The sequence below is a fragment of the Eretmochelys imbricata genome, chromosome 6, assembly GCF_965152235.1.
Source record: "Eretmochelys imbricata isolate rEreImb1 chromosome 6, rEreImb1.hap1, whole genome shotgun sequence".
Lineage (NCBI taxonomy): Eukaryota > Metazoa > Chordata > Testudines > Cheloniidae > Eretmochelys > Eretmochelys imbricata.
Genome location: NC_135577.1, coordinates 111,877,302 through 111,900,899, shown reverse-complemented (window position 1 = coordinate 111,900,899; position 23,598 = coordinate 111,877,302). Strand labels below are relative to the sequence as shown.

At 47.4% G+C, this 23,598-nt stretch overlaps 1 protein-coding gene across 1 annotated transcript in view; it reads right to left on the bottom strand.

The window, feature by feature from the left end:
• RCOR1 (REST corepressor 1) overlaps nt 1–23,598 on the bottom strand; it is a 125,400-nt gene that overhangs the window by 30,800 nt on the left and 71,002 nt on the right. Inside the window, exon 4 of the mRNA XM_077819400.1 lies at nt 9,459–9,511. Within this exon, the coding sequence (XP_077675526.1) occupies nt 9,459–9,511 (53 nt within the window). The remainder of the gene's footprint in view (nt 1–9,458; nt 9,512–23,598) is intronic.

The following is a 23,598-nucleotide window of genomic DNA, read 5'->3' as shown; positions in this document are numbered from 1 at the left end:
AAAGTGGTAAATGTTCTTAAAGAGGAGAAATTGGCCTAGACAACCTCTGACAAAGGGCATGGAACACCAGTGTGAATTTTTTTTTTTTAATAGGTCAGGCTCTGAACACTTACAATATTTTTTTAAACAGACATTATTTCTAGAAGGAAGACATTTTACATATAAGCTGCTTTTACACCACTAGCAGTAGTGCCCACAGATATTTACCAATTCAAAGTTCTTCTACCCACCCTCCTCCCTAGGAAACAACTCTACTTGCCCCCCCCCCCCCCGTATCTATTTAGCTGTGGACACAGAACCCAGCTACAAGTGAGGGAGAGAAGGAGAGGGCTAGAGCAGACAAGTTGCATACAGAACAAATGCAGCTAGCTGGACATGAAGCCCAGCAGACAGCTGAGCTTTCAGCAAGAGTCCCATTCACCCTTCCAGAGAAACCTGCTCCCTACTACTCCATCATCAACACACTGGCACCTGTGTCTCTACAAGTGATGGAGGGCAGGATCCTCAAGGCAATTGCTATCTCCTCCTCTGCTGCCCTGTGCCTGGGAGGGAGCAAGCTTTGCAAGGTCATTGCCTCTTTGGCTCACCCCACACTTGGGATCTTCTAGGCTGCCACCTGCTATAGTGTCCTGAGCCCTCGAGGAGTGGCTCCCAGCAGTGTGCGCACGCACACACACGGTCAAATGCTTGCCACCACCTAATAAGCTCAGAGCCAGAGGCAAAAGTCCTAAAGCAGGTTGTCTAGGCTTGAATGGTTCCCTCAAATTCTCACTCTTCCCCTTCAGAGGATCTCATGTCTAACATCAATCTGAAAGGGGAAGTGTCCATGGTTTTGCAATTTTTTCCTGGGAAAGGCCAATTTCAAAAATAGAATTTCTAAAACATTGGATCAGTAGGACTATTTGCATAAAATAACCATCCTGGAAGGACATTCTGTGTATTTCCTAGCAGTGCTTGGTTTTCAAATTCGAGGACCACCTAAGTCTTTGGGGCATATGCTGTCCTGCAAAGGAAGAACAGTGGAAGGTTCTCTTCCATTTTTACCACCCCAGGACAATTCATTATGAAGAAACAGGAACATAGGATTCAGAGGGTAGCCGTGTTAGTCTGTAACAGCAAAAATAATGAGGAGTCCTTGCGGCACTTTAGAGACTAACAAATTTATTTGGGCATAAGCTTTTGTGGGCTAAAACCCACTTCATCAGATGCATGGAGTGGAACATACAGCAGGGAGGTATAAATACACAGCATATAAAAAGACGGGAGTTGCTTTATCAAGTGGGAGTCAGTGCTAACAAGCCAATTCAATTTAAGTTGGAAGTAGGCAATTCTCAACAGTTGACAAGGAGGAGTGGAAATCACATCTGTAGTGTTAACGAGGCCAATGTAAACAAGGTGGCCCATTTGAAACAGTTGACAAGAAGGTGTGAGTATTTAGCAACGTGAAATTAGTTTTTGTAAAAACAAGGAGGGGTACTTGTGGCACCTTAGAGACTAAGGAATTGATTTAGTTTCTGTAGTGATCCATCCACTCCCAGTCTCTGTTCAGGCCTAATTTGATGGTGTCCAGTTTGCAAATTAATTTCAGTTCTGCAGTTTCTCGTTTAAGTCTATTAATTGCCATACTGGATCAGACTCAAGATCCCCCTACTCTAGCATTCTGTTTCTGATAGTGGCCAGTACCAGATACTTCAGAGAAAGGGGTAAGAACCCCACTGTAGGCAGATGTGGGATAATCTACCCCTCCCAGTGAGAGATCAGAATGAGACCTAAGGACCAAGAAGAAATGGCTGGGAACAGGACAAATTCATTTAGTAGGATAATGGGAAGGCAACTGGACAGAGTCTATCAGCTCATTTCACAGATCACTGTAAACCTGGCAGCAAATGCTCAATTGCCACCAGCCTGGCTGATCATAGGCTCAAATCATGACAAGTGAACAGTGGGACAACACTGAGAGCTTAGAAAGTGCCAGATGGTACTGATCATTCAAGCACATAGTTACATAGCTCAGTGAGTCGACATGCCACAATCCAGAGAGCCCAGTAGCACAAACACATACTTTTCTCCTTCCTCCCTCTCCTTAACCAGACGTTCCCATCCCACTCTCCCTTCTGGTCACAGCATCACAGCCACAAAAATCCTTCTGTTCAAGGAGAAGACATGTTTTCAAACTTTAGACGTTGTGAGAGTTGTCTAAAAACAAAAGTGTGTTTTCAGTGTTTAAAGCTTCAGACCTGGCACCTGGCTGCACCTCAGTTTTATAAGAGTTTTAATTTTAAACAAAGTTTGATCAGTTTTCACTTTCCAGAAACATTCACCTTTCGACTAAAATCGAATAGAAGGTCACTCAAATATGTAGGGCTTAGTTTTTTGAGGAAAAGGAACAGGAGGACTTGTGGCACCTTAGAGACTAACAAATTTATTTGAGCATAAACTTTCTTGAGCTACAGCTCGCTTCATCGGATGCAACGAAAGCTTATGCTCAAATAAATTTGTTAGTCTCTACGGTGCCACAAGTACTCCTTTTCTTTTTGCGGATACAGACTAACACGACTGCTACTCTGAAACCTTTTTTGAGGAAGTTATTCATGACTTCACATATTAGAACACACACACCTATCTCAACCTTAAAGGTTATCTATGTTTAAAAAAAAAAAAAGAGGCAAGAATTAGGCTTGTGGCTATTCACTGCTTTAAGGGTTTTTATTATTAATTATTATTATTTTTGGTCCTAGAAATATCATGAATGTTATTTCTGATCTTCCCTGGTTTTGCTGGAGCATCTGATGGACAGCTCAGAGCACATGTATTTGTATGGTTTCTCACACCTTAACAGCAGGGACGCTGAAAAAGACAGTTACCTGTTCCGTAACTGGTGTTCTTTGAGATGTGTTGCTCATGTCTATTCCACAGTAGGTATGTGTATGCACCATGTGCACCGGTGCCGGAAGTTTTTCCCTTAGCAGTACCCGTGGGGGGGGGGGGGGGAAGAACACTGCTGCAACCCCTGGAGTTGCACCTCTATATCGTGCTATAAGGGAGGCCACGAGCTCCTCCCACCCTTGGTTCCTTCTTGCCAGACAACTCTGACAGAGGGAAGAAGGGCGGGATGTGGAATAGACATGAGCAACACATCTCGAAGGAACAGATAACTGTCTTTTCTTCTTTGAGTGATTGCTCATGTGTATTCTACAGTAGATGATTCCAAGCTATATCTGTGGGTAGGAGTGCACTAGTTCCTGGGACGCAGTACTGCTCTGCCGAACCCAGCATCATCCCTAGTCTGGGAGACGATCACATTATGCGTAGTGAACGTGTGAACTGAAGACCAGATGGCAGCCCTACAGATGTCCTGGATAGGGACATGGGCTACATAGGCAGCCGACGAGGCCTGAGCCCTCATTGAGTGCACCCTGACGATTGGTGGCGGGGGAACCCCTGCCAGATCATAGCACGTGCGTCTGCACACGGTGATCCAGTGAGAAAGGCGCTGGGTGGAACGAAGGCAACGAAGAGTTGCGAGGATTTACAGAACGGTTTAGTCCGATCCAGGTAGAAGGCCAGTGCCCTGCTCACATTGAGCGTGTGGAGGCGGTGTTCCTCACTGGAGAAATGGGGCTTGGGACAGACCACGGGAAGGAAGATGTCCTGTTCCATATGGAAGGCGGAGACCACCTTCGGGAGGAATGCAGGGCATGGGCAAAGCTGAACCTTATCCTTGTGGAAGACTGTATATGGAGGTTCTGAGGTCAAGGCCCTGAGCTTTGAGACACGTCGGGCTGACGTGATTGCTACAAGGCAGGCTACCTTCCAGGAGAGGAGAGACCAGGAACACGTGACCAAGGGTTCAGAGGGAGGTCCCGTGAGGCGGAACTCCACCAGGTCTAGGTCCCATTGTGGTACATGGGGTCTAGTATACGGGAATGAACGGTCAAGGCCTTTCAGGAAGCGGGAGGTCATATTATGGGAGAAGGCCAAGTACCCTTACACCGGTGTGTGGAAGGCCGATATGGCCACCAAGCGTACTCTGACAGAGGCGGGTGCCAGCCCTTGGGTCCTAAGGGACAGGAGGTACTCAAGGATAAACTGGAGCGGTGCGGACGATGGGGAGACTCCCCGCTCCCCCACCCACCTAGAAAATCTGGACCACTTCGCCAGGTACGTCCGGTGTGTGGATGGCTTCCTACTTTCCAGGAGGACCTGCCTGACTTCCTCAGAATACCTCCTCTCCTCCTCGTCTAGCCACCCAGCAGCCATGCTGTCAAGTGGAGAGCGGCCAGATTGGGATGAAGGAGGCAGCCCCCATTCTGGGAGAGGAGGTCTGGGCGAAGTGGCAACCTCCTCTGAGGGACCACCTGAGGTCCAGTAGGGTCCCGTACTAGTACTGACGGGACCAGGCTGGGGCAATAAGGATGATACGTGCCTTGTCTGCTTTCACTTTTTCTAGATCTTTCCCTATAAGGGGAAATGGTGGAAAAGCACAGAAAAGCTGGTCCAACCACTGCAGGAGGAAGGCATCTGAGATCGCATCCCTTCCCAAGCCACACCCCCCCCCCGGAACAAAACCGGGGGCAATGCCAGTTCTGGCGGGTCGCAAACAGGTCCATGTGGGGAATTCCCCACTCTCGAAAGAGCCGGTGAGTGACCTCCGAGTGGAGCGACCACTCATAATGGGGGAAGAAAACCCTGCTGAGGCAATCGGCCTGTGTATTGCGGGCGCCCGGTAGGTGGAAAGCCCTCAGGGAAATGCCCCACCTTGCCTGTTGATGTAGAACATCACAGCGGTGTTGCCGTAAGGACTCTGACCACCTTGCCGTGAAGCTGCATGATGAAAGCCACACATGCCAACCGTATCGCCCTGAGCTCCCTGACATTTATATGGAGGGACATGTCCAAGGTTGACCACATCCCTTGGGTTTGCATGTTCCCTATGTGGGCTCCCCAGCCCAAGTCTGACGCATTAGACACCAGGTCTATTGACGGGGCTGTCTCCCGGAAAGGAGCCCCCTGGAGCATGTTGCCCGGGGAGGACCACCATTGTAGGGAGGCAATTACCGGGGTCGGTACCGTGAGGGCCTTGTCCAGGCCGTCCCGTGCCTGGGAGAAGTGGGAGACTTGCCATAGCTGGAGGGGCCTCATTCAGAACCTGGCATGGCAGACCACATACATGCACGCCGCCATGTGTCCCAGGATCTGAAGGCACGCCTTTGCTGTTGTCAGCAAAAAAAAGCCGTGACCGAGGTGATGAGACCTTTGAGGGTTTCGAAGCTGGCCACTGGGAGAAAGGCTGTGGCCCTTAAGGAGTCCAGTAGTGCCCCTATGAATTCTATGTGCTGCACCGGGACCAGTGTTGATTTGTTCTCGTTTACAAACAGACCGAGATTGGTGCATGTAGACAGGAGCAGATCCACACGGGCCCTCACCTGAGACAGTGAGTTGCCCTTGAGAAGCCATCATCCAGATATGGGAACATCTGGACCCCTTCTCATCTGAGGTAGGCTGCCACCATCGCCATACACTTTGTGAACAGCCTGGGCGCCGTGGATAGGCCAAATGGGAGAACCGTGAACTGGTAGTGGTCGGGCCCTACCAGGAAACTGAGGAAGCGCCTGTGCCCTTTGAAAATATGGATGTGGAAATATGCGTCCTGAAGGTCCAGGGCCGCGATAATAGAAGCCAGGGATACCATGAGGAACTTGGAGCAGACCATAAACCGATTGAGATTCCTCAGTTCTAGGATGGGCCTGAGACCTCCTTTCATCTTTGGGATCAGGAAATATAGGGAGTAGAAGCCCCTGCCCTGGAATTCTACTGGCACTCTCTCCATCTCCCCCAGGCATAGTAGTCGTTCCACCTCCTGACGTAGGAGGTGAACGTGCTCTGGGTCCCCCAAGCCCACCAGGATCGGGGGGTGGTTGGGCAGGGGTGAACTGAACTGCAACATGTAGCCCTTGGAAATGGTGCTGAGGACCCAGCGGTCCGAGGTTATTTGTGACCACTCCCCATGGAAGGCAGACAATCGGTTGCTAAACACAAACTTTATTAGTAGGGGGTTTCCATGGCAACTACCCTGGTTCCCCCCTGCAAATAGTCAAAACCGCCTCTTCCCCTGCCTCTTGACCTTAGAGGGCCCGGGCTATGGGGCAGAGCAGGACTGTCGTTGAGGCCGGCACTTTTGGTTCTCTTGGCCTCTTGTAAGGGGCTCATATCTGCTCTGTGCAGAGTGAGCCAACGTTTGCGGTCTGGCCTTGTCCTTAGCCGGAGGGACGTACAGGCCCACGGTCTGCAGGGTGGAGTGAGAGTCTTTCATACCGTGCAGCCTGACGTCCGTCTGTTTGGCAAACAGGGCCTTCCTGTCGAACAGCAGGTCCTGCGTGAGGGACTGGACCTCTGCCGAAAGCCTGGACAGGAGGAGCCATGATGCCCTGCGCATGGAGATCGCGGAGGCCATCAAGCGAGCCGCCGTCTCTGCCGCTGCCTGCAGGGCAGCTTTGGCTGCCATCGCCCCTTCGTCCACCAATGCCTTAAAGTCCTTCCTATCCGGCTCTGGGAGGAGTGGCTCGAACTTTGGCAGGGACTCCCATAAATTAAAATCATATCGGCTCAGTAAGGCCTGATGGTAGCCACCCTGAGCTGGAAACTCTAAGAGGAGTAAAGTTTTCTACCAAAGGAGTCTAGTCTCCCGGCGTCTTTATTCTTGGGGGGTGGCCGCGGACTGGCCCTTCCACTCCTGGTGGTTCACAGATTCCACCACCAGAGAGTTGGGTGCCAGGGGAGAGTAGAGGTATTCATGGTTCTTGGCTGGCACAAAATACTTCCTCTCAGCCTTCCTGGAAATTGGTGCCAGAGGGGCAAGAGTTAGCCGCAAGGCATTGGAGAAGTTGGCTACACCTTGGTGAAGGGGTAAAGCCACACAGCCCGACACCGAGGGGGACAGTACATTAAAGAGGGAATCAGACAGGCCCTCCATCTCCTCGGCCTGCAGCTGGAGGCTCGACGCCACCCGCGTTAGCAGGTCTTGATGCGCCCTAAAGTCTTCCTGTGGAGCAGAGGGCAGCGGTGCTGTGATGGTGTCATCCGGTTCAGGAGAGGAGGCTAGCATGGGGCTGTAGGCCTCAGCCTGTGCCAGGGGATCAACCCTCAGGTCGGAGTCCAGGCGCGGAGCCGACAACTCATAACCTGTTGACTTGTCTCTCTGCCTAGATAGCAAGGCCAACAGGGCCTCGGACGACCTGGCCACCAAGGGAGTCCCCCACCTGGGTGGGCATTGGCGGCCACTGTGCCCATTTACACCATTGTCCCTTCCATGGGGCCCCTTGCCACTGTTCATGCTGCGGGCCCGGTGCCACTATCTGGTCTGGCTGAGCAGTACAGCCCAGCGAGGGGGGGGCTGGGTGCCAAGGTCACCACCGACCGAACGGTACCATAGGAGCAGTGGGAGCCCACGATGCTGTCTTCCACGGGACCGGGACATTGACGTCAAGGAACAGTACCCGCCGGAAGTACTGTCCCGAGACTCGCTTCGGTGCCGGGAGCTGCGGTGTCGGTGACACGCGGCAGGAGCCCCGCATATGACGGCTGACAGAGCGGGAGCTTGACCAGGAGCATCAACGTCGGTCGCACAGAGACCAGCTATGATAGCTACATCATGAAGAGGCGCACCTTCAACGCCTATCTCGGTGCCTGCATCCGCTGCTTTGTGGCGTGGAGGGACCCGGGGACTCCTGCCCGGATGGAACCCTGGTTGGCGTCGAGGGTGGTGGACGCGAGCTGCGAGCAGATCGGTCGCTGCGTACCGAACGAAGCAGAGAACGGTCTTCAGAGTGAGAGCTGCGCCGTGCTGGGGAGTCCTGTTGAGCGCCCAGTGCTGGTTTGCCTCAGGACTGGGGGCCCACCACCGGCGGCGCCCCAGGCACTGGCAAGCTCAGGCTGTCACGTTCGGCCTGTAGAGCCTCTGGCGTCAATGGCATCCTGACTGCGGGAGAGTCACATGTCAGCGCTGCCGGGCTACTCCACTTAGCACAAGTCGGTGGTTTCGAGCCCGGGGGGGACAGAGGGCTGCCCAACGCGGGACCAGCCTCTCCCCCTTCCTTCTCTCAGCACCGCTGCGAAGTCGAGCTCTTCCTTTGTTTCTTGGAAGGGGAACGGTGCCCACTGGTGGAGGGGGTTTCGCTGCGCACCGACGATGCGGCGCCCGGTGCCGAGTCCGCACAGCGTACCGGCGTTGAGAGAATGCAGATTCCATGAGAAGAGCGTGAAGCCTGATGTCTCTCTCCTTCTTAGTTCGCAGCTTGAAAGACCTGCAGATCTTACAGCGTTCACTCACGTGAGTTTGGCCCAAGCAGCGGAGACACTCAGCATACAGATCGCTCCTTGGCATGGAATGGCGACAGGAGTCGCATGACTTTAAGCCTGGGGCATGGGGCATGCCCTGGGCCCACTCTAACAACTGAGAAACTACTTTCCATGAGTTACTAACAACTAGCTAAAGGTACCACTAAGATCAACTGGAAAGGCTGCAGGAACGCTGGAGCAAGAAGTTCCGACGCACCTTCTCTGGTGGCAAGAAGGAACTGAGGGTGGGGGGGAGCTCGCGGTCCCCCTTATAGCGTGATATAGAGGCGCCACTCCAGGGGTCGCAGAGGTGCTCCCCCCCTTACGGGTACTGCTAAGGGGAAAACTTCCGGCACCGGTGCATGTGGCGTGCACGCACACCTACTGTGGAATACACATGAGCAAGTACTCGAAGAAGAACTTTAAGATGTCTCTTCTCAAGAATGTTTAAGACCTACACTTTCAATGGCTAACACAAAAATGAGGGTTTGGTCATCTGACTAAAACCTCTTCCCCTCTTAATCACTCACTCTTCAGTCCCATTGCTCTTGCAAGGACATAATTTCTCTAATTCTCAAGTCAAAGTCCTCCAGTAGAGACAATACCTTTATTCCCAATATAATAAACCAGCAGAACCCATCCCTCCTCCCCACCACAAAACTTAATGCACATGAGACGTCCCACTTAATTCAGAAGAACTACTCAGGTGCGTGAAGGTACCCAACTGTCCAAGTGTTTGTCGAGATGCGTCTTAAGCAGGAGACCGAAAAAGCCAGAGTGAAATCTGGGCCTCACTCAAGTAAAGGAGAGCCTTGTCATGGGCTGCAATGAGACCAGAATTTTACCAACATAGACATAGATCAGACTGCAACACAAGGCCAAATACCTCTGAAAATCAATGGGAGGTGTGCATCAAAACACTGAAATTTGGGCGTTTTAGTGACTATCATTAATAAATTAGGATGAACTGCATGTCCTCAGAAAAGAAATGTATTACTATGCTGGATGAGTGGAAGGAAGAAAGTTTGCAGTGTGGCAGTTTGCTTTAAATCAGGTTCTAGTACCTACTGGGAAAAAAAGGTCAGTTTAAATACAGAAATGCAAATAATCTTTTTTGTTACCTGTTCCATGTTGTATCCATGTTTCTCTTTAGCAATGGCAATGTATTCATCCACTGAAAAATAAAAATAGGTCCTGAAGACATTTCACACATGGGCCTTGCCCCACTTTCTAGTCTACAACAGAGGATATAAAATTCAGCTGCTTTGAGTCTAAACAGGGAGGAGGCTAATGGTTACTTATTACCCATATCATTCACCTATTGCCCAGTAACGGACTTCACATCCCCTGTACAGAACTTGGGGAAAGAGTTAGTTATATTTAAAAAACATGCAAGCAACAAAAAAGAACCACATGGTATCCTGTTCTAATACTTTCCCATTAGGCTCTTGCAAGAATCAGTCCATAAGACTGCATTCTTCATGGCCAGAAACAGTTGAGGGTTTCAACCAGCAAAGATATTTAATTTAGTCTTGCTCATATAACCTAATTCTGTCCCTTTGCTCATGTATCACAATACGCAGTCTTTAGGGACAATCACCATTTGTTTGTTTTAATAACCACAAAGGACTCCTGCTTCATTTCATGAATAGGATGGATGGCAAATCAGGTAGTTGTTTATAGGACTATTGTGATTTGCAGCTGAAGTTAAAAGGTGATTAGTAAAGTGGCAAGGGGACTGCAAAAAGAGAAAGGACATGCACCTGCCTGAATTCTGTTCTCTTTGGCTGTGTCACAAGCTTTTTACTTGCTGGACAAATTACTTAACTCAAAAATCTTCAACTAACTGTTGGTTCCTTGTTTTCTGGATGCTCATCTTGGAACACCTAAGGTCTGGTTTTCAGATATGCTGAGCTCTTCAAGTGAAATCAACAAGAATGGAGAGGGCTGAGCAGCTTTTGAAGAAGGGGAAAATATATATATCTATATCTCAAACCTAAGCATCTTTAGTGAGGCACCCAATATTAGTAGACCCTTAATTTTGGCCTAGATATCCATGTCTCAGCTCCCCATCTGTAAAATTGGGACAATACCTTTCTAAAAACTCATGGGCACTGTAAAAATAATTTCATTAATCTTTGTGAAGCAGCTGGTTACTATAGTGATGAGTGCCATGGAAAAGCCCATGAGAAAACAAACAGTTCCATATTCAGTGCAGCTTGGACAGGGTGCAGTAAGTAAAGCATGAGGCCACAAACTGAAAAATACTGTACAGTTGCATCATTCCCCAAGCACCATCCATCCTGCCCCCCGAATGAGAGAGGAGTCCTGTGGAAATTTTGTGATCACATCCCATTAAGAGCATATCACAATCCAAGCACACAAGTGGGCAGAATTAGGGTTACACAGGAAACCTTAATTAGGATGTTTCCCAGCTTGAGTGTCTGACTATGCACCCTTAACTTTTCTTAATGTAGATATTTTCTATGCGATTCATTAAGTACTTTGCCTTAAGGCCCAACAAAAACAGTTAAGTTCTAGAGATAGTACTAAGCTCTTGGGAACGCCAATCACTTGGGTAAAGGATTGCAGCAGTAACTGGCTCTTTGAGTGAGGAAAGATCTATAGTTCCAGATATTATTTCACCATTTTTATCCTTAATTTCTTCTCCTTGGAGATTTAAAGAGCTCTCCCTTCCAATAAATTAACATTTTAACAGCTACAGCAATTCAAAACACATTTTTTTTAAACCATTCATTAAGGTCTTTTCTATAAACCTAGCTAAAAAGGACAGGAAGAGGGGTCACTATAGCAATAGCAACATTAATAGAACTTCGTCACTTTATAGAGGAACTCAGTATGTGGTGAAGCAAATTGCTAGGGGCATCACACCAGGATGCTGGCCAGGAGGCACAGAGAATGGGTGTGGGTGCGTGGGTGTGTGCGCGTGCACGCGCGTGTGTGCCGGGGAAGAAGGACAAAGGGAAGGGAGGAAGAGGAGAGAAAAACAAACAGTAGAATAGCAACTTTCATATACTGAAAGGGCATGGTGGGAGGGGGGGTTTATAATCTATTGTGCCAATAAACCAGGAAGTTGCAAGCAGTGAATGAGGCCACTTAGTTCATGCTGCCTGCCATTTCTCATCTAAGTATTAGCTCACTCTTTCTTTGGAGCTCACACTTTGAGGGTTCAGAGGTGTTGGGCAATTCTAGATTTTTTGCTCCTATCTTGCAGGTACCCTTTGCATTAAGTAGGGCCATGCTATTGCTTATGGACTTGAATCACTCATTGAATCCTTTTAGACTCAACTCCTCAGTATTACCAGATACTTGAATTGCTACAGTCCCACATATGCCACACAAAAACATACACACTTCCATCTTGGCCTTGTCACACAATTCCACAGCATTCTGGAAGACTTGGACCTGCCCACAGTGATCTAGGCATTTGCAACCTCCAAGCTCAATTACTGTAACTCCTCCTTGGGATTTAAGCCACTCACCCTGAAAAAGCCTCAACGGTACAAAGCATAGGAGCTCATCTACTTAGCAGTGCAGACCCCTCTGAACCCATCTCACCAGTGCTTTCCTCATTCAGTACAGAATCCAGGTCCCACAGTCTCCATCTTGAGATGGAAAGCCCACCATGGAACTCTCCCTAGCTACTTGAGAGACTACCTCTCCTGCTGCAGGACTTCCCAGGATGGGAAGACTTTAGGTGAGGGGTGTGTGTATGCACGTGAAAAATCTGCTGGCTGCTGTTAGTATGTAAGCAACCAGACCTGACTAACAGAAGTTTGCTGAGTACAAGCTGTGCTGTAAAAACAGTGCAGGCACATTCTAGTGGTTTCTTTATAGAACTACCGCACCACATTCCTTTCTAGTGTAACCCGTGACCTGAGTGGTTACAACAAGGAGGAATATAGTCTATTGTGTTCAAGAGCATGCCTACACCACAATCATAGGTGTGACTACAGCATGTGTAGACGTACCTGAACTAGCTTTGGTACCCAAATTGGCTAGATTGAGGGTATGTCTACACTTCAGTTGCTGCAGTGGCGCCTCTGTAGCATCGACACTACCTACGCCGACTGAAAGGTTCTCCCGTCAGCGTAGGCGCTCCACCTCCCCGAGACGCGACAGCTAGGTCGACAGAAGAATTCTTCCAGCGACCTAGTACTGTCTACACTTTGGGTTAGGTTGACATAGCTACATCTCTCAGGGGGACTTCTCACACCCTTGAAGGACGTTGCTCTGCCAATGTAAGTTCTCAGCAAAGACAAGTCCTAAAGCTAGTTTAGGTATGTCTACACATGTGGCAGTCAGACCTCTGCTTGAAGCGTAGACAGACCCTAAGGGCTGCTCTGCACTATAAAGTTAGGTCAACCTGGCTAATCACTCAGGCCTATGAAAAAACTCACACCCCTAAGAGACATAGTTAATCCAACCTAAGCTCCAGCATAGGCAGCACTGGGTCAACAGAGTACTTCCATCGACCTAGCTACCTACCCACCTCTCAGAGATGGATCTACTACAGCAAGGGAACCTGTTGTCGCTACAGCTGTGCCACTGTAGCATTTCCAGTATAGACATAGCCAAGGCTACACTAGCACATTGCCTTTTTGCCAGTATAACTGTGGTCTGGTCTACACTACAGACTTTCACACCCCTGAGCGACATAATTATACTGACCTAACCCCCAGTGTAGACAGCGCTATGTCAGCAGGAGGGCTTCTCATGAAGCCTCTCAGAAAGGCAGATTAACTATCCTGATGGGAGAACTCTTTCCCCCTCAGCACAGAGCATTTTCGTTAAAGCATTACAGTGGCGCAGCTGTGCCGATGTAGTATTTTAAGTGTAGACCTACCCTGTGTCTGTACTAGGGCTTCTGCCAGCACAACTATGCCTGTTGCAGGGACAGGGTCACACTCCTAAGGCCTGGTGTACAGTACAGGGTTAGATTGACATAAGCTGCCTTGTGTCAACCTAGCTGTGGAAGGGTCTTCGCTTAAATTTGGCTCCCCCAGACATAAGTGCCCCTCTACACCGATTTAGTAACACCACCTCCCTGAGCAGCGCAGAGGCACAGTCAATGTAATTGGGTTGACACAGTGTCAGTGTAACACTGTGTTGCTTATGTCAACTGTTACTGGCTTTTAGGAACTGTCCCACAATGGCAATACAATCGATACAAGCACTCCTGGTGAGGACATACACCACCGACACAAGGACCCAATTGTACACACACACAAAGCAATTTAATACCTGCAGTGGCTTTAGGCAGATGTAAGTTAGGTCGAGAAATCTGTAGTCTAGACATGGCATAACTCAGTGGTTCTCAACTAGGCGCACATGGATCCCTGGGGGGTATGCAGAGGGCTTCCAGGGGGTACTCAACTCATCTAGATGCGTGCCTAGTTTTACAACAGGCTACGTAAAAAGCACGCACGAAGCCAGTACAATCTAAAATTTCAGATAGACAATGACTTGTTTATACTGCTCTATATACTATACACTGAAACGTAAGTAGAATATTTATATACCAAATGATTTATAACTATATAGTACAAATGAGAATAAGCAATTTTTCAGTAATAGTGTGCTGTGACACTTTTGTATTTTTATGCCTGATTTTGTAAGCAAGTAGTTTAAGTGAGGTGAAATGTGGGGGGTACGCAAGACAAATCAGACTCCTGAAAGGGGTACAGTAGCCAGGAAAGGTTGAGAGCCATGGCCTAACTGACATAACTATGCCAGCCAGACTTTCCAGTGTAGACCAAGACAATGATGCTTAAGAAATGACACTTATGTGACAAATGAAGTGTCTGATTCCTATGAGGGCCCTTGTTGCTATTAGAAACCAGATTGTGTAAAAGGAAGATTCCTGTACATCTTTAAGAAGGCTCCTCCTTTCATGGGTTTTGTGCTTGGCTGGTGCATAAGAGCAAACTCACCCCCCTCAAAATGTTCTGCTCTGGCCAGCACACAGGGTGGGAAGCATGTGCTTATCCAAAGATCCCAAGTCTGCAGCTATCCATGCCCAATGCGTCTGTTCCCTCCACCTCCCAGGAGGATGGTCAGGCATAAAAGGCTGGAAGAGAAAAATGCTCCTGCTAATGGCACCCAGCTCTGCCTGTATGCTGCAGGCAGAAAAAAGTGGGAAACATTTAGACACTTGCTCATCACCTCTCTCCAGTGCAAGTGGGAGCTGTTAGGGCACGCACTGAAGGAAATGGACAGGTTGCACCCAACCCAACATCAGTGGGGAAGGAGAGAAAGGGAAGAGACAGTCCCCCAGCATCTGGGGGGGGGGGGCGCAATACTTGCTAGGTTTCCCAGCACGTCTCCCTTAATCTCACTGGAAACCCTATCTCCACCTATACTGCATGTCCTGGCTTTTAGCTAGCTAGCTGCTTAAGTACTGTGGGTGTTATTCAGTAATGCACAGGCACTAAAGGAGACTTTGTTAGCTGCTAGAAGGAAGGGGATCGGAATAAATAGCTGCACTGCTCCTCATTACAGTCCCAACTCTAAGACCAAAGATTTGAATGATTTTAAATACATAACAAGGGAATGTTTATTTAAGGGTCTATTATCTGAAAGATAGGAAATGCTTGGAAGCAGCTTTTTCCTGGGCACATTCCATCAAATATAAAAACACTCCATAGAGGACATATTTCTGTGGAATTGTCCCCAAAATAAATATTTGCTTCCTGACAGCTTCACAAATGTCACTTCATGCCTAGAAGAACCATGGACCCCAGACAGGGTTTGCAGGAGAGAGAAAACCTGGAGAAAGCAAAAAGAATGCAGAGGTAGAGCTGCGACTGTAACCTCAATTCACCCCTTTTACTGAGGTACTGCAGGAGACTCTGAACACTTTGCATACTACGTGATGTAATACCCTGAGAGAACAGGGTGAAATAAGGACACAGCAGCAGCCTTAGCAGTCTGCTGTAGTGTGCTTCCTACTGTTTGATCAATGCTAGACCGTGTAAGATTTTGATTGTAGCTGTAGATTTTTTCCTCCTCCACCAAAAAGATGCAGAATAAATCTATTTTGTATAATAAATCGAATGTGGATCATTCATACACAAAATATGAAATAAATTCTCAACTCAAAAATGTGATGGAAACAGGAAAAAAAAAACCAACCACCCTTTGCTATAAAAATGAACAACAGCATTGCTGCGTCTCCCAGTACTGGCCAAACTGCAGCACAGACCATTAGTAAAGCAATTATGCCACCTTGTGGCCACAAAACATTTTAAAAAGGGAAACAGAAAAGTACATTCAAGTTTAGAGGAGACCTGCAAAAAAAAAGGGGGGAGGAATATCAATAAAAAGGATTTGTCTACAGAAGTCCTGAAAAAGATTACTCCTGGGGGAATTCTGCTCCAAAAGATTAAAAATTCTGTGCATAACAGTTTTAAATCCTGCAAAATTCTGTGTATTTTATTTGTCAAAATAATACTATATAATCACGACAGTTTCTATTATTTTGGTAATTTATTCAAAATACCTGTCAGCAAGTATGTATGTAACAATACAGGCAACAAACATGATTCAGAAAGTGTAGGTCAACTGAGGCTCCCACTGTCGGTCCTGGGTGGCAGGGGGTGACAGTGGGAGCCCCTCCACCCATTTTCCAGTTTATCCAGATTTTTGGTTATCCAATCTGGCCCCAGTTCCAGTTAAATTGGATAATCAGGGTTCCACTGTATGTAACAAATACATTTGAAACACACAAAACTGGAAAAAGGAAGCATTTTAGTGGAAATCACAAATTGTGTGAAAAAATAAAATTCTGTAGGGAACATTAATTCTGCGCAAATTCTGCACTGTGCAGTGGCACAGAATTCCAGCAGGAGTAAAATATTTTATCCCCCAAAATGACCCAATCCCACACTTTATTTAAATTAAAATGTTCTCTCTGCCCTAGAAGACTGATAAGTGAAATGCATAAAGTCATGACTGATGTCACAAGAATGATGAGGGCTGGTCTACACACAGGTTTTGGACTGCTTTAAACACCTTTATACTGGTATAACTGCATCCTCCCTAGGGGGTTGTCCAGTTTTAGCCATATCAGTTTCTGAGGCTTGGTCCAAGTTTAATATTCATACTGACATAGTTATGTTGGTTAGGGGTGATTCCCCCCCGACATAGCAACGCCTGCTTAAGTTTCTAGTGTAGGCCCAGTTTACACGAGCATAGTAGGACTTCTGCTGTTATAGCTTATGTCTCGGAAAACTGATTAATACTATACCAGGAAAAGAATTTTTATATCGGCAAAAACTGCATCTCCACTCAGAGTTTTTGCTGGTATAGCTTATGCCAGCAAAACTTTTCTAGCATAGACAGGGCTTAAAACTAATCTAGCTATAGCAGTACAAAACACTGCTTAGACAAGCCCTGAGCTATGGAGGGCATGTCTACTTTGCAAATAGAGGTGTGATTGCAGGATGTACAGACATTCCTAAATTTGCTTTAATCTAGCTAGCGTAAATATCAACAGCAATGAAGCCGCAGCCACGGAGACTTCAGTGTGGGGTGCACAAGCCTGCCAAAGATTCTAGGTACCTACTTGAGTAGCTAGCCCACAGCAAAGTCTGCATTGCTGCAACTTCACTGCTGTTGGTACCTGAGCTAGCCCAGGTACGTCTACACGTGCTGCAGTCAGACCTCTGATTGTAGGGTAGAAATGTGAAGGGACATTTTTTGTGGTTTTAAAACATCAATAATGTTTTCAGGGTTCTTTGTTTTTGCTAGTATCTACTTAACTTCAGGTACCATGTAACTGAAGGTGGCCACACTTCCCAAACTGTATTTATGTTTCTAATTGATGCTCACTAAAAAGCTAACCAATACAAATACCTGTTAATTGCACGACTTAGCCATTCATTTGCTATTTTTTTCTTTAATGTAGTATTTTTTGGTGTATATACACATATATATCTAGGGGTACACTCACACTAGAAACTTTTACTGGTACAGCAGTGGCAGTGAGGGATATGACTTTAACATTACGGTTATAGTAGTAAAAACTCTGATGTAGACACAGTTACAGGTGCAAAAGTGTTTTTGCCAGAATATCATCACCTCTCTTATATAGTGTTTTTCACAGTAGGTCTCAAAACGTGTCACAATCTTTAATGTATTTATCGTCACAAGACAGCTGCAAGAGAAGGAAATATAGCTTGTCACTCACCAAACCAGCATACACTACAATGGTAAGAATAGGCGTTCTCAAACTGGGGGTCGGGACCCCGAAGGGGATCAGAAGGTTATTACATAGGAGGTCACAAGCTGTCAGCCTCCACCCCAAATCCCGTTTTGCTTCCAGCATTTATAATGGTGTTATATATATAATACACACACACACACACACACACACATCTCTCTATATATGTTTTTAATGTATGGGGGGGGTCACACTCAGAGGCTTGCTGTGTGGAAGGGGTCACAAAAGTCTGAGAATCCCGGGTAAGAACATTTTGTTGCCAATACAACTAAGTCTACACTAGAAGGATTTGTCAGTATATCCCATACTACCAACATTTTTCTAGTGTAGACTAGGCCTAGGGTAAGTGTCAAGAAATATTTGCAGTTAAATAACCTCAGTATTTGGAGATAGCTATACAAAGTATAGGGAAATACAAGGGAATACTGAAGATGCTGAGGTAAACATAGTTATTACCTAGACAAAAGTGGCAAGTTTTTAAAAGGCCACGACTATAGTATGGCTGCCAGATTCCACCCCAGGGGTGGTATCTGCCTAACTAGCGAGTGAGGTGCACGTTGAGGTGGACAGCAGTTTAGGACTCTTTGGGATGATAGGTGCTACATATGTGTTTTAAACATTATGCTATTATTCCCATTGTAAATAACAGTCTGACTAAACTCATGGTGTTAAGTCAAATTTCCAACTCTAAAAACGTTTTCATCCCCGCGTAGAAAGATAGAGAGCCCCTTAAAGCATGTTTTCGCTCCAGAGTTAGTCCAGTCTCTTACCAACGTGCTGCTCCTATTCCCACTCCCATCAAAACACAAAACCTTCTCACCCATGTTGTGTGGATTTCAACCTGGGCAAGCTGGTCCAGAAGGGGATGCAAGTTGAAGCTTGGGTTCTGCTTTCACTCGGGCTGGTAACCTGCCCATTTTGCAGCTCACAGCACAGGCTAAAAGTCACTTAAGTGTTGACAACCCTCCAATGCCTTCCCAGAATTCCCCCATGTGCCCAAAAGAACAGACAAGTTCTCCCACAATTCAATGGGAAAGAACCAGAGCAGATCAACTTACTGCAGCACAAAACACCATGGAATATGCCCCCAGAAGTCCTCGCAACACACATGGATGAATGCAGCACTCGTGAGCGCACTGTAACTCGGGTAGGGCTCTGCAGCGTGGCTTTGTGCTCTTGGGCACCAGTCACCCAAGTTAAACAGTGAAGACATACCCTCAATTAACTTCAATTCCTACCTGGAAATGATGTGCATAATGGCAACATCCACACAGTTACATTAGACAGGGTAAAAACGTATATCTGATCTTAATCCCCATGCTTCAGAACATGAGTCAATAACTAAATTACCTTTGGAAAAAGCTTCCTCTCATGGGCATGTTCTTGCCAGGTTGTGTACTATGGGGTTGGGGTTTGTTTTTGTGTGTGGCACATTTCTCCTTAAGATTATGTATGGTTTCAGGTACTATTTGGGTGAGGATTCTGGATTAAGTCAGCCATTAGTCTGATCCAGGATATGGTTCTTATACCTTTTTCCTTCACCAGGATCTCATTGGTCTGAAAAATAATTTGGTATTCCCCAATTACGGGCAGCAGAACGGAAAGCAATTCATTCAAAGTGTTGCAGTCCCCATACAAAGACTCTAGGCCTCAACCTAGGAATGTCCTATCACCTCTTCTCATACACCCAAAGTTAAGCAGCATATGGCACTAAGAGTGGATCAGCCAGTCAATAAGGAATTACATTTTTGGAAACTGATTTTTGGCACAATAAGGTAAGTGTGTAAATTTGTTAGTGAAAAAGGCAGCTATGGTCAGTAAAGGATGGGTTACTCACCTTGAAGTAGCTTGAGTTCTTTGAGAGGTGTTGTCCCTATGCATAGTGCACTTCAGATTGCATATGTGCTCTATGCACCCAAGACTAGAGATTTTTCCCCACTAGTGCCATTTGGTCCATGCATGGCCCCCACACCACTGCCCCATGCTCCACATCAAGAAAATAAAGGGGGCTCCTGGACTGTTACCCTCTCAGGGCAGGTCTACGCTTAAAACACTGCCTTGGCACTTAGGTGCACTTAAAACGCTGTGCTGCTGTAGTGCTTTAATAGAGACACTGTAAATCGAAAGGAGAGAGCTTCTCCAGTTGCCTTAGTTAATCCACCTCAGCGAGAAGTGGTACCTATGTTGGCGGGTGAAACTCTCCTGCCCACCTAGCACTGTGTACGCTGGTGCTTAGGTTGGTATCACTATGTTGCTCAGCGGTGTGGATTATTCACACCCCAGAGTGACAGTTATACTGAAGTAATTCTGTAGTGTAGACCACGGCTTAGTTCATTCTCTACTGCCAGCTCTCAGTAGCGGCAGGGGGGTGGAAACCAGGCAGCAGGGAAGGTTGGAGGAGGGCGGCGGGGGAAGAGAGGCAGGAGAGCGAACTACAGACAACGAAAACCACACCTTTAAAAACTCAAGTTACCATAAGATGGGTAACCCATCCTTCTTTGAGTGATTATTGTTATGTCTAGAGCACTTCACGTGCTTCACAAGATAAGTCTCTTTAAAGGAGGTGGATGCTGTAGTCCTTTGACACAGGAGAGATGGTTCTCTTGCCAGAGCAGTTCTGCAATCTCTCGTGTCAAAGGACTACAGCATGTGTGCTCCCCAACCTATTAGCAATGAGTCTGTGGTTATAGTCTTCCTTGGAAGTGGGGAGTTGAATGGTACCCTGACACATTTCTCTCCTCTGCCCTCCCACCAAGTAGGGGAACCTGGAGGTTAAGACCCTTTGGGGAACCATGACTAGCAAGTCGAGACCACGTTTGCCCAGAGCGTAGACAATCCGCAGACATCGGAGAAGCCCCCTTGCAAACTGGGTCACATAAGTAATTGTGACCACATAAGCACCAGCGCCAAGCAGGAGCACACAGACATCCTGGGATGGATCCACTGTACAATCCCAGCAATGGAGATGAAACACATCTGGTAAGCATGCTCTGGCCATAATGGTACCCAGTCTTGCTCCAATACATTTGATCGAGTGTGAGAGTTTCAGGATGGACTTCTCCAGGTTTACTCTGATACCCAACCTCTCGAAAAGATGCAGAAGCACAGCATCCTTCTCATCTTTCTTGGTAAAATTGTCCCTTCCAGAGACAGTCTAGGTAAGGATAAACTGTTTCCCCTTGTTGGGGAATTAAGCTGCTATCACGAACAGCACCTCAATGAACACTCTCGGTGCTGTCAAGGATCCCAAGGGGAAAACATTGTACTGGTAATGTTATTGGTAAGTCACAAATCTCAGGAACCTCCTGTTGGCTGGATGAATATCAACATGAAATAGGGCATCTTTGATATTAAGGACCGGGAACCAGTTGTCTGGATCTAGAGATGGGATAACTAACATCGGGGTCACCATTCTGAACTTTGGGCAGAGAATGAACTTGTTCAGATCCCTGAAGTCCACAATGGATCTCTATCCCCTTGTCTTCTTGGGAACTAGGAATTATGTAGAATAGAACTCCTTTCCCCTCACTGTTCGAGGTACTAGTTCTATTGCTCCCTGTTCAAGGAGCAACTATCTCCTGCAGAAAAATCCTCTCATGAGTGGGGTCCCCAAAAAAGAGGACAGGAAAGGAAGAGAACTGGATCGTATACCCTGAGAAGACAATTGCTAGTAATTCTTCTGTCTATTATGATTCTGTCCAGGCACACCGAAGGCCAACTTTCCCCACTACCTCAGAAAGGGGCCATGCAGATCCAGAGAGACAGTCAGCCCATAGCTTTCAAAAGCCCAGTCAAAAAGGCCAGTTTTGAAATTGGTGGTTGGGAAGTGAAATACGATTGACCCTATGCACGCTTTCTATGCATGCTTTGATGCTTGCATGGCTATTCGTACTGCAGCTGATGATAAAAGGCAGGCAGGACTGGTCATCCGAATTACAGCTCACTGGATTTTCTAGTGGTTGCAGGTGTGTCAGTATCTGGCAAATTAAGTGCGATTTAGGAGACGGTCAACGAGTGGAGAGACTCATTCATCTTTGCTCTGAACAGTATGACACACTCAAATGGAAGGTCTTCGACCATGCTTTGAACCTCCTCTAGAATTTCTGAGGAGGAGAGCCACGATGAGAGTCTCACCATCACAGCTGTTGCCATGGACCTCGCTGCCATGTTCGCTGCCCTTATGGCAATCTGAAGTGACAACCTTGTTATCAGTTTTACTTCACTAATCGGGGCCAAAACTGGTCTCAAGTTCTAAGGCACTTTATCGGTAAAGCTGCCAATTTGTCATACGTGATAAAATCATATTTAGCCATCAAAGTTCTGCAGTTTGAAACTTAAAACAGCAGGGAAGTCGAGGCATACATCTGTCTCCTAAAGAGGTCAATCCTCTTTGCTTCCTTCTCATGCGGTGGAGACCTGGCTTGCCTCTGTCTGCTATGCTCAGTGACCACTGACTCTACCAAAGATTTGTGACATGGGTGAGAGAGTAGGTACTCTGACCCTTTCGTGGATACAAAATAATTCTCTCTTTTCAGCCCATTTGGATATTGGTGCGAACCTGGTGGGTGTCTGCTGAAGAGTCCTGGCTGGTTCCAGGATGGCCTCATTAATAGAAAGGGCCACACCACTCAGAACTGAACAACGTAAAGTGCCCGGCCGTTTGTCTGGCCCTTCCAGGACCTTGTCCAGGGGAATGTGAAGTGATTCTGCCACTCTCTTGAGGAAGACCTGGAAAGCCTTAGGATCATCAGGGCATGGTGGTAAACCTGGGATCACTGCCTCGTATGGGGAAGACGAGGATAATGTCACCGGCATAATCCTCCTGTTCCTGTTGCTCTTCTTCACTGCTTGAGGAGGCTGAAGAAGCTACTCCTCCCTCTTTCCTTGGAGCCCTGGATCTCCTTGGGTCCCTGGCCTCACGAGGTGGGTATATTGGGCAGTCTCTTGGATCTTTCAGGCCCCAGTACTGCCACTGAAGGATCTCAATCTTTTGGTACCAGGCCCCCCAGATTGGTACCAGTGGGTATTTGGGGGAGTGGGGGGAGGAACGAGACCAGGGTATTCTGTAGCATGAGACTAGTGAGATACCCTGGAGACTCCCACGGTTCCATCCGGGTTCAATCCCCTCAAGGGATCCCTTCGGCATAGTCCAGATGCAGTCTTCTGTCATAGATAGGGCCCTACCAAATTAATGGCCGTGAAAAATGCGTTATGGACCGTGAAATCGGATCTCCCCTGTGAAATCTGGCTAAGAGAGACCAGATTTCACAGAGTTGGGGAGCCAGAAAGCGGCGGCAGCTGGCCAGGAGCCAAGCACTGAAGGCAGCTAGGAGCAGCAGCACAGAAGCGAGGGTGGCAGGGTATGGTATTAGCAACCTTACTTCTGCTCTGCTGCTGGCGGGGCACCGTCGTCACAGCCGGGTGCCCAGCCAGCGGCTGCCCAGCTCTGAAGGCAGCAGCACAGAAGTAAGGGTGGTAATATCATGACTCCCCTACAATAGGCTTGTGAACCCCTTGTCCCTCCCATGTCCCCATTTGGGGTCAGGACCCCCATAGTTACAATACCATGAAATTTTAGATTTAAATATCTGAAACTGTGATATTTATAATTTTTTTAAACCTGTGACCATGAAATTAACCAAAACAGACCGTGAATTTGGTAGGGACCTAGTCATAGTCCTCTTCCAATCCCAAGGATTCTGCTTCCAGATCTAGAAGGAGAGTCGCTGGTAACAGAGAAGAACGTGTTGGCCTGCCTCTAGTTGTTGCCAGTACCAGTGACTGTTTGGCTTGACCCCTACTTACAGGTTAGATGGTAAAGGGTACCACACAGATATCGGCACCAGCTGAAGTCCCCGTGATGGGCATCAATGTCTGGAGAGGTGCTGCTGTTTTGCCTTTCAAAGATGTCAAAGTCCAGGCCTTCCTGGACAGTCACAACTCTGGAGCACAAACCTCCCAATGACTTGATAAGGGAGGGGACATCTGTGTCTGCGTCTATTTAGAGGCCTTGGGCC